The 15,307-nt window shown below is 63.1% G+C and overlaps 1 protein-coding gene across 8 annotated transcripts in view; it reads left to right on the top strand.

The window, feature by feature from the left end:
* VAV2 (vav guanine nucleotide exchange factor 2) overlaps nt 1-15,307 on the top strand; it is a 186,033-nt gene continuing 170,726 nt past the window's right edge. For 3 of the 8 annotated variants that reach the window (XM_070799648.1, XM_070799647.1, XM_070799649.1), the window contains exon 1: nt 2-294. In XM_070799648.1, the coding sequence (XP_070655749.1) occupies nt 91-294 (204 nt within the window). In that variant the 5' untranslated portion in view covers nt 2-90. Of the gene's footprint in view, nt 295-6,870; nt 7,045-15,307 lie in introns of those variants that run through there. The other 5 variants (XM_070799646.1, XM_070799645.1, XM_070799650.1 and 2 more) reach the window with 4 other exon arrangements.

Raw genomic sequence — 15,307 nt, 5'->3', positions numbered from 1 at the left:
GCCCCGCGCGGGCGGGCGGGATGCCCCGCGGCCGCCGCACTTTGGCCGGAGCGCGGCCCTGAGCTGGCCGGCCCGGCAGGCGCGGGCGCCATGGAGCAGTGGCGGCAATGCGGCCGCTGGCTCATCGACTGCAGGGTCCTGCCGCCCAACCACCGCGTCGTCTGGCCCTCGGCCGTGGTCTTCGACCTGGCCCAGGCGCTGCGCGACGGCGTCCTGTTGTGCCAGCTGCTGCACAACCTCTCCCCCGGCTCCATCGACCTCAAGGACGTCAACTTCCGGCCGCAGATGTCCCAGGTGAGTGTCCGGGAGCGCCGGGAGGGGCTCCGGTGCGCGGCCGTTCGCGCCGCCGGGCGGCCCCGGGGCCCGGATCCGAGCGGCAGCCTCGGGGACGTAGGCGGGCGGCTGGACCGGGAGCCGAGAGAAGACGCGCCCCGGGCCTCGGAGCCGGCTGCTTCGAGGGGCGATCCCCGGAGGCACGAAGTTAGCCAAAGTCCCCCAAGCCCGGGGCACGCCTCTGCCGCCTCCAGGCACTGCGTGGGAGCGCCCGCTTGTGGGTCCGCGCCTCCCGGTAATGTGGGCATATCGAGCCCTGGCGGGGCGCTCACCACCGCCGCCCTCCCTCCTGGGCCTTGGCGTCGGGACCCAGCGAGTCCCGGCCCCTGCGGACCCCAGAGATCCGGCCGCTCCGGTGGCCTCCTCAGGCGTAGTGTCCCTTGGCTTTGCGCCTGGTGGCTGGACGCCCTGGAAGGCGAACCGACAGGCAGCGGGACCCGGGGCCCGGCAGGAGGGGCAGGCGGAGCCGGGAGCCCTAGCCGCCCGGGAGAGCGGGTGGGCCGGGGGCGCCGCCCCCTCGCTGGCCCCAGCCTCCTCCTGACCCCCGGGGTAGGGGGCAGGCAGCGTCGCGCCCCCCGGTCGTCCAACTTGGTGGGAACCAGAGCCCCTCGTGGCTTCCCCAGGACCCTCAAGCGTGGCCTTTGTCGCGGCGGAGGCGCATGTGGCTGCCCGGCAGGCAGGCAGGAAAATGTCTGCTTGGCCGGCAGGAGCTGCCTCTCTGGCTTCTAAGGAACTTGGTGAAGACTTAAGCAGAGGGCAGGCTGCTTCCTGCTCTCCTGGCCCCTCAGCCCCACACCAGCACCTCCGAGGGGGCCAGCCCTCAGCAGGCCAGCAGCAGAGCCCCTCTTCTGTGATCCTCGGCAAGCCTGGATGGACAAGGGCCCCTCACAAGTGTGACATCCGAAGTGGGCTGGGGAGGAGGGGTGGCGTGAGTCACTGCTTCTCCAGGCTGGACTGCATGGCCTCTGCCCTTTGGCTGTGACCGCGTTTCCAAGGAGATGGGGGCACCCCTCCCCCCCGCCCCATCCCCCAAGAGGATAGAGTGGCCGCTGACAAAGAGGAGTCCTGAGGGGGCAGGGGGCCACCCTCCCGCTCCACGGTGGTGCATGGCCCAGGGAGGGCCCCAAGCTCCCTGAAGCCAGCGCCGACCTGAGCCCTCTCAGTGCTGAGCAGCCCCAGGTCCTGTGGCTGGGCGCCCTGATTGCGGGGTGCTCTCACAGATCCAGTCCTCTCCCTGGGGGGCTGGGAAGGACTTACCCATTTTAGGGCTGGAGGAACTGAGGGGAGGAGGAGCTGCTGGGGGCAGAGCTGGGCCCAGAGTGGGAGCAGGGGCTGCTTACCCCCCCCCAGCTGATTGGCAGAGGGGCACAGCCAGGGCTGGGTCTTGGAGCTGCCCCCCCCCACCCCTGCCCGCTGGGCACTGGTAGGTGGCTGGCTCAGCCCCAGTGCTGGAAATGCAGAGACTTCCTGGGGTCCCTGGAAGCCCCCCACCCCAGCCTGGGTAAAGGGGCGCTAAGGGGAGCTGGGTGGGGGGAGGGCCCGACGGGTGAGGGTCTGTCTTCATGGCCACGTGCTCTTAGTGAGGTGGGCACTGTTGCCTCCTGCCAGTGACCGCTTTAAGGGCCTCAGTCTCCCCATCTGTGTAGTGGCCGCCTTACAGTCCTGATGGGAGGGCTCCACGAAGGAAGGCGGAGAACGTCCTTAGTGCTGTGCGCTGACTGAACGTTAGCGATCTTCCCTGGACGTGGGCAGGCACGGCCCCTTGTAGCTGACGGCTGGGCCCCCCGCCTGTCGTCTCGTGGAGGGTGGAGCTGGCCATACTGGGCTTTGTATGTCTGTGACTGGCATGGGGTTGGTTGTGGGTGCTCCATAAACCTGGCCTAGCTGGAGCACCCCGTCTGTGTGTTCCCAGTTAAAGAACATTCTGTAGACCGCATCTGGCTGTGCAGGGTTTGGGAGAGGAACGTGGGGTCTGTCTGTGTGGCTGTTCTTTGCTGTCTGGGGCGCTTCAGTGCCCGAGACGGAGGAGGGAAGAGGACGCTGTCCTCCTGGTCCGTGGTGATTGTATCCGAGAAAACCGCAGCTGCCCCTTCTCACCCGTCCTGCCCTGAGCGAGGCACCGTCCTGGGAGGCACAGGCCGCCCTTGTTTATTTCTTATTTATGTTTTTGGTTGCGTTGGGTCTTCGTCGCTGCATGTGAACTTTCTCTAGCGCGGCAAGCAACTGTTGGTGTGATACACGTGTGTGTGTGATCCTGTCCTCACTGCAGTGGCTTCTCTTGTTTCGGAGCGTGGGCTCTAGGCGCACGGGCTTAGTTGCTCCGTGGCAAGTGGGGTCTTCCTCGACCAGGGATTGAACCCGTGTCTCCTGCATTGGCAGGCGAGTTTTTAACCAGCAAGCCGCCAGGGAAGTCCCCACCCCTGTTTCATAAATCAGACAACTACATCTCAGAGAGGTCGAGGGAACTTGCCCGAGGTCACACAGGTAGCTGGTGGTGAAACTGAAATATGAGCTTGGGCCTCCCTTTCAGGGCTGTTTAAATAAATTCTGATTTCAGAAGCCTTTTCTCTGCCCTCTTCCTGGCTTTCTGACGGGTGCTCCTGGCCTGCTTCTCAGCTTGTCCCTGCTGTGTGTCTGTTTCCATGGGTGGGGCGGGGCGGGCCTGCCTGTTTCCTGTGGGGTCTGGCTACTTTGCTGGCCAGTGGGCGGGGCCCTTGTCCATCTCCTGGTGGCCACTGCGTGCCTCTCCATGGCCCCTGCCAGCCCCGAGGCCTGCCTGAAGTCCCCTCGTTCCAGAATGCTGCTCTGGCCTCTCCTGTGACAGGTGACATCCTATTCTCAGGGCATTAGAGTGGACCTCCGCTGGGTTGTTGGCCCTGAAGACGCATTATAGCTGTGTGCACTTACTGAGCATCTCCTGTGTGCAGAGCCAGGAACGAGGAAGGCTTCTCAGGCAGCCCCAAGTTGCTCCTTTGTCCTGCCCTTTTGGAGCTGGCAGGGTGTGCTTTAATTTTTTTTTTTTTAAATCCAAAATGCCTGGCAGCCACCTTGGGTTTAATTAAACTAATTAGGCATGGCCACAATCTGCTGATCCAAATACGAGATTGTGTGCGTCCGAGCAGCTTGGGTTATGGCGTCCTGAGGTTGCTGATGCCAGCAGCCAGCCCTTGCATTTAGTGTGCAGTCTTGACCTTTGGGGACCAGCCGCCCAGCCTCCTGCTCCGAGACACAGGCTGGGGAGGCAGCCCGCAGGGCCAGCAGAGAGGGCTTCCCCCGACACATACCTCCAGCCTGCCTCATGCCAACCCCTCTGTCCCCTCTGCCCCCAAGCCTGTGCTGGGCCCATGCTGGGAGACCAGCCCTGCTCTTGGCCTGCGTCTTCCTGTGGGAGTGTCTAGCAGCCACCTCCTCTAGGAAGCCGGTTCTGATTTCACTGCCTCCGGTCCTGTGGCGCTGCGAGCCTGGCCCTTGGCCTCCCGTGTCCTGGTGTGAACCTCTGACCCTGCGCTCCCCACGGTTTGCTTCAGTGACAAGCGTCCCTCAGGACACACTCGCTGCTCACCCTTCCAAACCCTGGAGCTGGTTAGATTGCCCTCCGTCCCCAGGCCTGTGTGATATGAGCCCTCCCAAGGAGTCTCTGGGCCTCTGACAGCCGCCTCCCCCCAACCCCCACCACCGTTTGCTCCTGGGTCATTCTGAGCCTTCCTTTGAGAAACAAATGCAGCCTGGCAGGCGCCCTGTCCCTGCTCTGAGATATGCCGTTGAGGTGCCTGAGGACGGAGAAGTGGCCTTTGAGTGTCCGGAAAGTCCCTGAGCGCAGGCAGGGAGACACGGTTCCCAAGGTTTTGGGGTGCGACCCCCGGCTGGCGGGGAGCAAGGAGACAAGGGTCCATTCCCATGGAAACAGGAAGCCATTTTTGCTAAGTCAGATTTTGTTTTAACTTTGAACGTGTCTTGACACTCGTGAGAGGTTGTTGGCACCCTGCACCCCCGCAGGGCTCCTACAGACGAGGTCCCCTCTGTGGCCCCCTGAACCCAGAAAACAGTGGCGAGGCTGCCACCACCGAATCCACTCGAGTCTGGACACGGGTCTCCGCAAGTGCCCATTTCAGCCAAGGGTCCACCTGGGGGCTGGGCCGGCCGCTCGGCCTCACCTTGATTTTCCCAACCTGACGCTTTTGAAGCTGACAGGCCCCTTTGGTCGCAGGATGTCCCTGCCTTTGGGTTCGGCCGCCGGTTCCTCGTGTTAGGTTCAGGCTTTGGACCTGGCGCGGGTGGAGCGGCCACGCGGTGCCTCCTGGACCCGGTCTCGCAGGTGGCGCGGGGTTTCCCAGCGTCCTCTCGCTGGGGGCGTCGGCTTGAAGTCTCTCGATGCCACAGTGTCTGTCTCCCGGTGTAGATCGCGAATGTCCTCCGGGAGGCACGCTGAGCAGGTCCTCGCTCCTTGTCTCTGCCCTTCCCGTCTCCTTTTTCTCCTCTCTTTCTGCCGCTCTGGATTGCGGTTTCCTCTTCGCTTCCGCGGCTTCCCGTCAGTCACCATCGCTCTTCATTTTGATGCTCAGATGGTCTCAGGCTGGACCAGGGGCTGCAGCTTCAAGCTGCTTCCCTGTGTCTGACACGTTCCCACCGTTTTTCTGAGCTCTGTCGCCTTCCTAGCACAAGATACTTGAGGTCGTCTTGTACTTCATTTGGTCCCAGCTCAGGACCCAGCCGTTGGCGTAAGGGGCCCCGGGTCTGCAGTGCGGAGGCGGGTGTGAAGCTGGGATCTGGCTGCAGACACACCTCTGCTGTGGTGTCCCCGCCTCCGCTTAGCGCCCAGACCTGGGCAGTGTGTGCGCGTGTGCTCCAAGTAGACACGAGGTGTGCGTGTGTCTTGTGTGCACACAGGGCCACACGCATTCACATTTCTATTTGTCTTCTGTCTGTAACGGTGCCGCCAAGTAGAAATACGTGAGCCGCATCCATCTCTTAAAAAAATTCCTGGTGGTCATATTAAAAAAGTAAAGAGAACTGTGCCACATTAATTCTAAGACTACAGTGTGCATAACCCATGCCCAAGGGGCCAGAGATCAGATCTGTGGGGGTGGAGGAGGCGTATTCTTCTCCTGCATCGAGCGCGGTTGCACCGAGAGAAAAAAGCAGGTACCCAGTACATCTGTGGTATTAAAATTTCATGCGAGGAGGGCGATCAGGACAAATGCCTGGGAAGGCTCCTGAGGGGGTGATGCAGAAGACTTCCTGAGCACTGCCGTTTCCAGGCAGCGGGGTCCATGGCACCCAGTGGGCAGCCCCGGGCTGGTGTGGGGGAGGGGAGCGCAGAGGCGGGGGGCCCGGGCGCTGACCTGCTGGCTGGAGGGGCCCTTGCAGCCTGGGTGTGTGTGTCAGGAGGGAGGGCGGGGGCTGAGGCTTGGGTCTGGAGTCGGCAGGGAAGGCTGGCGGGCGTCCCCTGCCCTGGTCGTGGGTGGGCATGGGTCGGTGGTGGTGGAACGTGGTTTGTTCATGCCGTGGGTGCAGATGACAGCCCCCGGCTTTGGGTGACCGCTGGCGGGCAGGGAGAGCACTGCTGAGTCCTGGATGGGAGGCCATGCTGAGGGATGACCCATGGTGTCCGTCTGTGGCCTGGGGCCTGGAAGCAGGGCGTGTCAGCGCTGGAAATGAGGACTCAGCTGTGCCCGGGCCCAGGGCCTGACCAGGGCAGGTAGCCACACAGCGACCCCACTCTGGGGCCTCGTTGGAGCCATTTCCGGCCCTGAGGTTCCACATGACCACGGCTGGCCCCTCGCAGGCAGCCAGGTGCCCTCCGGCCCCGCCATCTGTCCCCGTGTCCGGGCCGTGCCTGCGGTCAAGGTTTCCCAGGACGAGCGCAGGGCTGCTGGGATGACGCCCAGGTGGACCTCTCTCATGACTGCCCCTTGGATCCCGCTCCTGCCCTGGCGCCCAGCCTGCCACCATCGCCTGTCTTCCCAGATCAGGAGTTGGCAGATGCTTTCTGTCGAGGGCCAGGTAGTAAATATTCCGGGCCCCCTGGGCCAGATGTTCCCCTCGCTAATACTGGACTCGGCCCTCATTTGGCGAAGGCTGTCTGGATGATTTGTGAAGGACTGGGGGTCTGTGCGCCCGTGAAATGTTTTCACGGAGAAGGACATGTGAATTTCGGATACTTTTCACGTGTCACAAATTAACTATTATTTTTTTTCCAAACCATTTAAAAACGTGAAAACCTTTCTTAGCCCGGAGGCTGGGGAGAGCCGGGCTGCGATTAGCCTGCTCAGAGCTCTTCCCAGAGCCTGTGATGGTGTCCTGGTCCCCGGGGATCCTCCCCTCCCCGTTCCCATCACAGTTTGCAATTATGTCCCCATTTGTATCCAGAGCCCTTGGCACGGGCTGCTCAGGCAGGAACTGCTCCAGGGAACAAAGCTTCCTCCGGGCTCACCTGGTGCCCGGAAACTGCTGAGCGCGGTGGCGATGACCTCACCGCGTCCCCGGAGCGTGTGTGGCTCGGGCTTCTGCGCCCTCAGCCCGCTGAGCTGCCTGCAACGGCCGTGGAGGGGTCCCTGCTCGGCCGCTCGGCTGCGGCGAGACCCTGTGATGACGTGTCACTGGCTGGCTGGGCCTCGGTCTCCCTGCTTGGACCAGGGTTGACCATGGCCACCTCTCAGGCCGTCGGGAGGATTTGGAGAGAAAATGTGGGCCTGCCTCCCGCCAGGCCTGGTAAGCCTCCGAACGCCGTGCCTCCACCCCACGCCCAGGTGGCCAGCTTGCTCCTGCAGGCAGGTCACTGGCCCTGGCTCGCCGGCAGCCTCCCGGGGCAGGGCCTCCACCATCCACCTGGCTTCCCTTAGCCTCTGACGGCTGTAGGGCCTCTTGGTGGTACGGCCCCCCGCGGGATGCCAAGGCCTCGGGGTTTCCACCCCCCTCCTTCCCCAGGTGGCATGTGTGGGGGGCACGGAGGACCCTGGGCCCAAGTGGAGGACCCAGGGCCGCTGGGCAGCACCCTGCCCCTTCGCCTGCTGGCGACTGGGGCCGGCCGCCTAACGGAAGGGATCTCACCCGTCGTCTCTGCCGCTTCCTTCTGAGTGGCTCTTGGCTGGCTGGCGCGGCACTTGCTGTCCTGTCCTTTGGGGCTGTGCTGGCCCTCAGCCGGCGTGGCTGTTTAGGTTCCTGGGGGCAGGGAGGCCACAGAGGGCTTCATGGAGGAGGTGGCGCCTGAACTGCCTTGGGAAACCGATGCCTTCAGGTAGCTAAAGGTTGGTGGTGACTGCAGGGGTGGGGCTTAGTGGGGGCGGAAGCTGGGGTGGGGGGTTCCCACTCCGCACCCCCCACTGCCCCCAGCAGATGGCTTCTGCCTGGCCATGCCCTGTCCCAAGAAACTTTGCTCCCTGGCAGGCCGGCCATGGCACTTCCCCTGGGCCGCAGGAGACCCTGTGAAGGGCAGGGTTGGGCGGCTGTGCCCCGTGAATGGAGGGGTGACAGGCGGCCCTGGGACACCCAGCTGCGTGTCTCTTGGCCAGGTCTCTTGGCCTTTGGAGTGCCCTTCACTTCGCTTCTCTGTCTCTGCCAGCTAAACAGCCTTGGCACGGTCCCTGTGGGTGAGGAGGCGGGGGACGCGCAGTGCCTGAACCCATAGCCGGCCGCCTGCCCAGCTCCACCTTGACGCTCCGTGGGTGGTGCCCCCGCCCTGCTGCTCCACAGCCTCACGCTGGGCGGCCGGCCCTTTGCGGCCTGGGGCTCTGCTTCTCCCTGGTGAAGCCTCTGAGCTTGACCCAGGAGGGCAGTTGGGGTGGGGGCGCGCACGCCGCGGGCCCTGCAGACCTCGTCCGTGCCGGGTCGGGACCTGGCTCTTGGCCTGGGTGGGATGGACCCCCCCACCGCCCCCCAGCCAGGGAAGCTTCCAGTTTGACCTGGACAACCCCCCGCTCCCCTGCTCCTTCTGTGTTCTCGGTCCTCTGAGGCGCCACGCTTTCCGGGGACTCTCCGGAGGTCAGCATCCTGTGGCTACCCAGACCGTTTCAGTTTCTGAATCCCAGAGATAAACAAGAATAACAGCCATGCAGCCGCAGAGGGAGGTGGGGCGGTGCTCAGGGTGCCCGCTGGCCTGGACGGGACCCCGCGGGGCGGCCCCCATGTGAGGCTCCCCGCCTTCGGAAGCTTGCGTGTTGCTGGGAACGCACGCTCTGTTTTGTGGGACCTGTCATCGCTGCGAAGTTTATATAAGGATTAAAACACTTACCTTTAACACAGGCGCTCCTCGTCCCCTCGAGCCGGTTTAAACTTTAGGCTGTAAATGCTTGTCTTGGTTTTGTGCCTTTGGTTACAAAGGCAGCGTGCGCGTGTGGTGCCCGGTGAGAGCAGGTCCGGGTGGGCGGGAGCGTGGCCGCCAGCCGCCTGGCCTCCCATCCCATCGTGGGCTCAGTAGCTTCCAGGCCTCCCAGGGATGGGCCCCCACCCGGCCTGCCCCCGAGGCCTTGTCATCTCTGCGGGGTCGGGCACTCGTCTGCTGTAGTCTGCTGTCAGAGGACTTTTGAGATGTCGCCATGCCGCCTCCTGACCAGTTTGTCCGCTCTGCTGGGGCTTCGAGGCTGCAGCGGGAGACCTGTGTGCTGGAACGTAGGGGGCGGCAGGGCAGGGTGCGAGGGCGCGCGGCACCTGACTGCAGTCACCTCGCAGGTGGGCAGGTTTTGATTCCAGATGTTTCTCTGCTCCGAGCGCCTCCCCGTCCCTCCCAGCCCTGCCTTTGCCCGCCTCCCTCTGAAACACACAGTCCACACCTCTCCAGTCTTCATCCACATCTGCCTGATGGTCGTATTTGTCTCACAAGCGTGGGATGCCATCAGGGGTGGGGTGCAGGCACTGAGCAGAGCTTGTGGGTGACCCCCGACTCCCGGCCCCCGCGTGAGGGGCCAGTGCAGCCCTCTTGGCGGCTGTGGCTCCGAGTCGCTGAGTCGCCTGCCCGGCCACGCAGTCCCAAGAGGCTGGGGCTGGGCTCACCCGGCTGGCCCTCCTCACGCAGGGGTTCCAAGGCCCGAGTTGCGGTTTCCTCCCCATGGGGCTGCCTGTGATTGGCAGAAGTGTCCCTGCCAGGTTTGGCCCAGTGAGGTTGGAGGGCCATGGGTGCAGCACGGACGTCCTCACCTTTCAGCCGCACCGGGCGTGTGGTTCCCGGTGCCCGGCGCTCAGGGCAGCTGGAGAGGTCTAGTCTGTTCAGGCCTCCAAGGCCCCCTGGGGAGGTGGAAGGTTCTAGACCCTTAAGGTCCTGAAGCCACGTCCTGAGACGCTCCCTCCCTGGCCCTAAGCTCTGCAGTCTTCCTTTACCCTCCACCCCAGAGGCGGGGCATCTGAGCTCCCCTCCCCCGGCTTGTCTGGCTGCTGGGACTGGAGACAAGCAGTTGGGTAAGGGGGTGCCTCTCAGAGCCGAGCTGCTTTTGTCTCCGCCTGGTAGATCACTCACTCGGGTGGATTCTCAGCACCCATCTGGATGCAGAAGGTCTCTCTTCAACTGAAGTGGTTTAATTCCTTTGTCACCGCAGGGCTCAAAGGAAGCAGGTGGGAGGCAGGGCCGCAGGGTGTGACTCAGGCTGGAGACGGGGCAGGTGGTCCCCCTGGCTCCCCTCTGATCTGCTGCGTGCCCTCCCCTCCCCTCTGGGTTGCTCACCGTAAAGGGACCAGACGTGATGGCAAGGCACAGTCGGTGTGGCGAGGGCCCGGGGCTGGAGCCTGGGCTTTGCCACGGATCGCTGTGGGCCCCTGAGCTTGACCTTCATGGAGCCTCGGTTTCCTCCTCTGTAGGATGGGGATAAACACAGCATCTTTCACGGCAGGTGATGGGTAAACAGCGTGTGGTCTACCCAGTCAGTGGGGTGCCCTCAGCCATAGGGAACAAAGCCCGGAGACCCCCCGGCATGGGTGGGCCTCAGAAACGTTATGCTGAGTGACAGGAGCCAGACACAGGAGGACAAGCCCTGCATGATTCCGTTTCTGTGAAATGCCAGGACGTGCAAATTCACGGACACAGAGGGCGGGTCGCTGGTCATTGGCGGGGTGGGAGGGAAAGCGGTGGGGGGAGTGACTGCCAGTGGGTACCGGCTCTGTTCAGGGTGACGGAAGGTTCTGGAATTAATAGTGGGAGTCATTGCGCAACATGGGAAAGTACTAATTTTGCTACGTGGTCTTTTTTCTTTTTTTTTCGGCTGGGCTGTGAGGCTTGTGGGCTTTTAGTTCCCTGGCCGGGGATTGAACCGAGCAGTGCTTTCTCACCACGAGACCACAGGGAATTCCCTGATACGTGTTGCTGTTGCTTAGTCGTTAAGTCACGGCTGACTCTTGCGACCCCTTGGACCGTAGCCCTCCAGGCTCCTCTGTCCGCGGGGTTTCCCAGGCAAGAACACTGGAATGAGTTGCCACTTCCTCTTCCCAGGGGATCCTCCCGGCCCAGGGATCGAACCCCTGTCTCCTGCATTGGCAGGCGGGTTCTTTACCCCTGAGCCACCAGGGAACCCCATGTTTTATACACTGTACCCCAGTAAACAGTAGCACCACCCTCGTGGGGTTGGGAGGAGAATTTCGAGAGGAGCTCAAGGAGGTGCGTGGCTGGACACCTGCCCCCGAGCTGGTCCTTCCTCCGAAAGGAATGTTAAGTCACGTCCGATGACCGCATGGGTGTCAAGGCAAATACACGGATAGTGTATACTTATTTATTTATTTTTAAAGAGTCTTTTGACAGTGCACCAGTTTTAAAGTCGTTACTGAATTTGTTCCAGGGCTGTTTCTGTTTTATGGTTCATTTTTTTTGGCCCCGAGGCATGTGGGGTCTTCGCTCCCTGACCAGGGATTGAACCCACACCTCTTGCATTAGAAGCTGAAGTCGTAACCACTGGACTGTCAGGGAACTCCCCGAATAGTGTGTTTAGATATCTAAAACATTTAAGTATTGTCTCTGACCTAAGACACTTTCGTGGGCCCTTAGCAGTGCCAGCCCACAACACCTTCGGGGTGAGCCAGGCCCGCGGGGCCCGCCCTGGTCCATGCAGGACAGGGAAGGGCTGTCGTTGGCCCGTCCTGTGATGTTGGATAAATCGCCTGCGTTGTCTGTAGCCTGGGGACGCTGGTGCTGACCGCAGGGGTTCCCATCACAGGGTTCCAAAAGCTGGATGAGCTCCTCTGAGTGGCAAGATCTGCCCAACATCCAGCCTAAGCCCCACTCCACCCCTGTGTCGGGGGGTCTCAGGCTGGGCCCGGGGAGCTGCCCTGAGACGGCAGGTGAGCCGGGGGGCCGGGGGCAGGGAGGGGGCCAGGGGCTGTGGCCTGCCTCCTGCAGCAGCTTCCTGCCGTGGACGCCAAGCACTTGGGGGGACTGTCCTTGAGGGGCGTGGCCCAGGGGAGGGGAACCTGGGCCCCTGTCACCACCTCCTGGTTTCTGGGCAAACAGCAGTGCTGGGCGGCCCCGGGGCGGTCAGCCCTGTGGTCGTCAGGGCCCAGGGCGGTCAGCCCTGTGGTCGTCGGGGCCCTGGGTGGTCAGCCCTGTGGTCGTCGGGGCCCTGGGTGGTCAGCCCTGCGGGTCCCTGGGCGGTCAGCCCTGTGGACGTCAGGCCCCGGGGCGGTCAGCCCTGCAGACGTCGGGCCCCGGGGCGATCAGCCCTGTGGATTGGGCCCCAGGGTGGTCAGCCCGCAGGACGTCGCCTGCTGCTGCTGAGGGAGGTGGCTCTCCGTGCGGGTCGGGAGGTGGTGACGTGACACCTTCCCTCCCTCCACCCTGGGAGTTTTGCCCGGAGTCCCTGTTGGCAGAGGATCTGGAGAAGGACTGGGCCCCTCTGTGGGCAATAACAGAGCTGGCTTCGGAGGGTGGCCGTGAATGACCTGGGAGTCGGTGGAGGAGGAGACTGGGGAAGACCTGGGCTCCGTCACTGCTCGGGGCTCCATGTTGGGTGGGTTGGGGGAGCCATGGCTGTGTGTGGCCCCCCTGAGTCTAGGTGGGGGCAGGGCTGGGGGACCCCCAGTCTAGGTGGGGGCAGGGGTATGGGGGGCTCCGTCTAGGTGGGGGCAGGGGTGTGTGGGGCCCCCCAGTCTAGGTGGGGGCAGGGCTGTGGGCCCCCCCGGTCTAAGTGGGGGCAGGGAACTTTTCTAGAGGAAGTGCCTTTTAGCTGAGCCTTGCAGAATGAGTGTGAATTGGCTCGGTTGGGGTGGAGTGGGGAGGCGTATTCTAGAAGGAATCGACAACTCCCCAGCCCCTACTCCTGGCTTATCAGTCTCAGGCCGGGCCAGGCCTGGGCGGCCTCTGGCTCTGAGTCTGCTTCCTGCTTTCTCCTCTTCCTCCCTGATTGTCCTCTTGGCCCGGCGGCCGTGTCTCTGCAGAGGCCAAGTGGGAACTGGGCGCTCACCTCGCTGATGTCCTGCACCCTGCCTTCCTGCACAGGGGGCGCCCTAATGTGGGAGCCGATGGGATAGGTCGGTCTGACCAGCCACCGTCGCTGGGGGCCCAGGTGGGGTCCCAGGGATGAGGGGTCTGCCGTTGATGGGCTGTCTGGGGGACTGATGGCTGGACCGTTTCCTTGGCCACATCTTCCTGCCCTGGTGGGCCGAGCCCCCTTCTCTCCGTCTCCTTTTCCTACCTGTGAGATGGAGCTTGGGGGTTTTCTGCTGCTGGCCTCGGGGAACAGGTGCTCCTGGAGGGGTGGGTCCTCCGCTCGGATGACGGTCCCCGACTGGGGCCGTGGAAGGGAGCCAGGCATTTGCAGGCACCTGAGCCTATTATTACCTGGTGTCTGACTTGGTAAGTCTCCTATCGTCTCCGAGTTTTGTGGGAGAACACTGCTTCCTCCTGCTCAGAAGGATCATGAGGCTAAAGGGGAAGATGCTCGGGCCTGCTAGCTCAGGGCCAGGCTGGGCCTGGTGCTCGGCAGACGGAAGCCTCTGTATGCAGAAGGGCCTTGTCCTGATGCCCTGTGCCCCACGCGCCTTCCTGGAGGTGATGAGAGAAGATGGGCCCTCGGGAGACCTCGGGCCACTTGCTTCGTGCCTAGGTCTCAGTTGGCCCACCTGTAAAATGGGCCATCCGTTCTTCCCCAGATGCCTCCGAGTGTGGAAGGAAGGGGGCTTACCTGGTGGCTCAGCTGGTAAAGAATCTCCCTGCAATGTGGGAGACGTGAGTTCCATCCCTGGGTTGGGAAGATCCCCTGGAGAAGGGAAAGGCTACCCACTCCAGTATTCTGGCCTGGAGAACGCCATGGACTGTATAGTCCATGGGGTCCAAAGAGTCAGACAGGACTGAGTGAAGGGACTGTGGAAGGGAGGCGCTCTGGGGCGTCTGGGGTCTCCGCAGGGGAAGCCCAGGATCTGTGTGTGTGGACTCACTCTTGAGGGGAGCCGCCAAGCGCCTGACCCGTGAGTCTCTGTGTCTGGGTGACAAGCCCCCTCTCCTGCTGCTCCTTAAGGAGGGCTGTCCCGGGAGCTGTGATCGTCTCTGGGAACCAGCCTGCAGACGCGGCGTCTGCTTCCCCGAGCCACGTGGGTTGTTGGCGGTGTCCCGGAGCATGCCGGCCACTCTGAGTTGGCTGATGACGTGAGATTCCCGGAGCCTCCCCGCCCGCCAACCCCAGGGCTGCAGGGAGGCTGGAGCTGGGGGACGACCCACTGGAGGGTCACGTGCGGGCGGTGTGCTTCCTGGTTGTTCCCGTGGCCGCTGCTGAGGGGTGGGCCGCGGAGGACGCGCGCCTCGTCTGGAGTGAATAACCGAGTTGGTGAATCTGGGCTGTAAACCACAGTGTCCGCAGCCCGCGTGTGTGCGTGTTTACGGTTGGCTTCTCTCTGCGGCGGGCTGTGTGACTCTGCTTCCCGGGAGCAGGGTGGCTCACTGCTGGGCCCAGGCGCAGGCGTGGACACCCTGGAGTGGACTCAGGAGTCAGGAGGCCGGCTCCGGCTGTGTCCCCCGGTGCCCTCTCTGGGCCTGCCTGCATCCCAGTACGTCTGGGTGATGACGCCCACCTGCTCTGGTTGTTGGGGGGCCTGAGTCCACTTTCCTTGAAGCGGCCGAGGGCTCTGTCCACCCTAGCTGCTTGGCGGGAGCCCTGCCTGCCTCTTGACCACGGACCAGGAAACAGGCATTGCTGGTGGCCGCTGAACAGCGGGTTCCGATGATGCTGCGGACCTGTGGCTGTGGCTCGGCCATGCCCTGGACCAGCTCTGGGGTCCCCTTCCTGCCCCCTCCCTCCTGCTGGTGGTGGGAAGTGGTCGGCCCAGGCAGAAGGCCAGAGTGTCACGGCCATGTCTCACTCGCCCCGTGGAGCGGCTCTGGCCCCCAGCCTTTCTCCTGCTTTACCATCTGGTGGCTCCGGGAGGTGCAGGCTGGCACCTCTGGGTGGCGGTGGGGAGTGGCCCTGGCTGGGACAGTGTCTCCAGCGGGAGCGCCCAGCCCCTCCCACGTCCCCTGGGTGAGACAGAGCCCCCTGTCTCACCTTGCCTGCTCTGGGCTCCTCCTGGACCACCCGGCAATGCTGAGGGGGTGACGATTGGTCACAGGGTGGAGTCAAAAGGCAGCCCTGTGGTGTGGGCATCATCGGCACCCATTTGACAGGTTTGGAAACTGAGGCTCAGAAAGCACGGGGCTTTGTCTGCGTCGACCCGTTCGAGGCGGAGCTGCGTTGCTGTGGCCTCCGCACCCGTGGCCTCTGCAGCCATTCCCGCAGGATGCAGTGGGCTCCTGCGAGGTGGGAATTTATATCTCTCGGGACTCTCCCATTGGCAGTTCGTGGGCTGACACTCCTCTCTTTTCTCAACTCATGTGTGTCTTAAAAAAATTTTCTTTTTTTAAAGTCAAGATAGAATTTTCACACGCCGCTCTCTCCTCATGCAGATAAACCCTGGGAGAAATCGGGCTGTCGTCTCTTTGGGCGCACTTGTGGCAATTTAGCTGCTTAAACGAAACATCTGTTAGCCAGGCAGGCTCAGGCCGAGCCGAGCCGTACAGTCACACGAGAGCGCC

This window comes from Bos indicus, chromosome 11 (genome assembly GCF_029378745.1).
Source record: "Bos indicus isolate NIAB-ARS_2022 breed Sahiwal x Tharparkar chromosome 11, NIAB-ARS_B.indTharparkar_mat_pri_1.0, whole genome shotgun sequence".
In the NCBI taxonomy this organism is placed as follows: domain Eukaryota; kingdom Metazoa; phylum Chordata; class Mammalia; order Artiodactyla; family Bovidae; genus Bos; species Bos indicus.
Note: the sequence above shows the minus strand (reverse complement) of the source record. Positions and strands in the feature narration are given on the sequence as shown.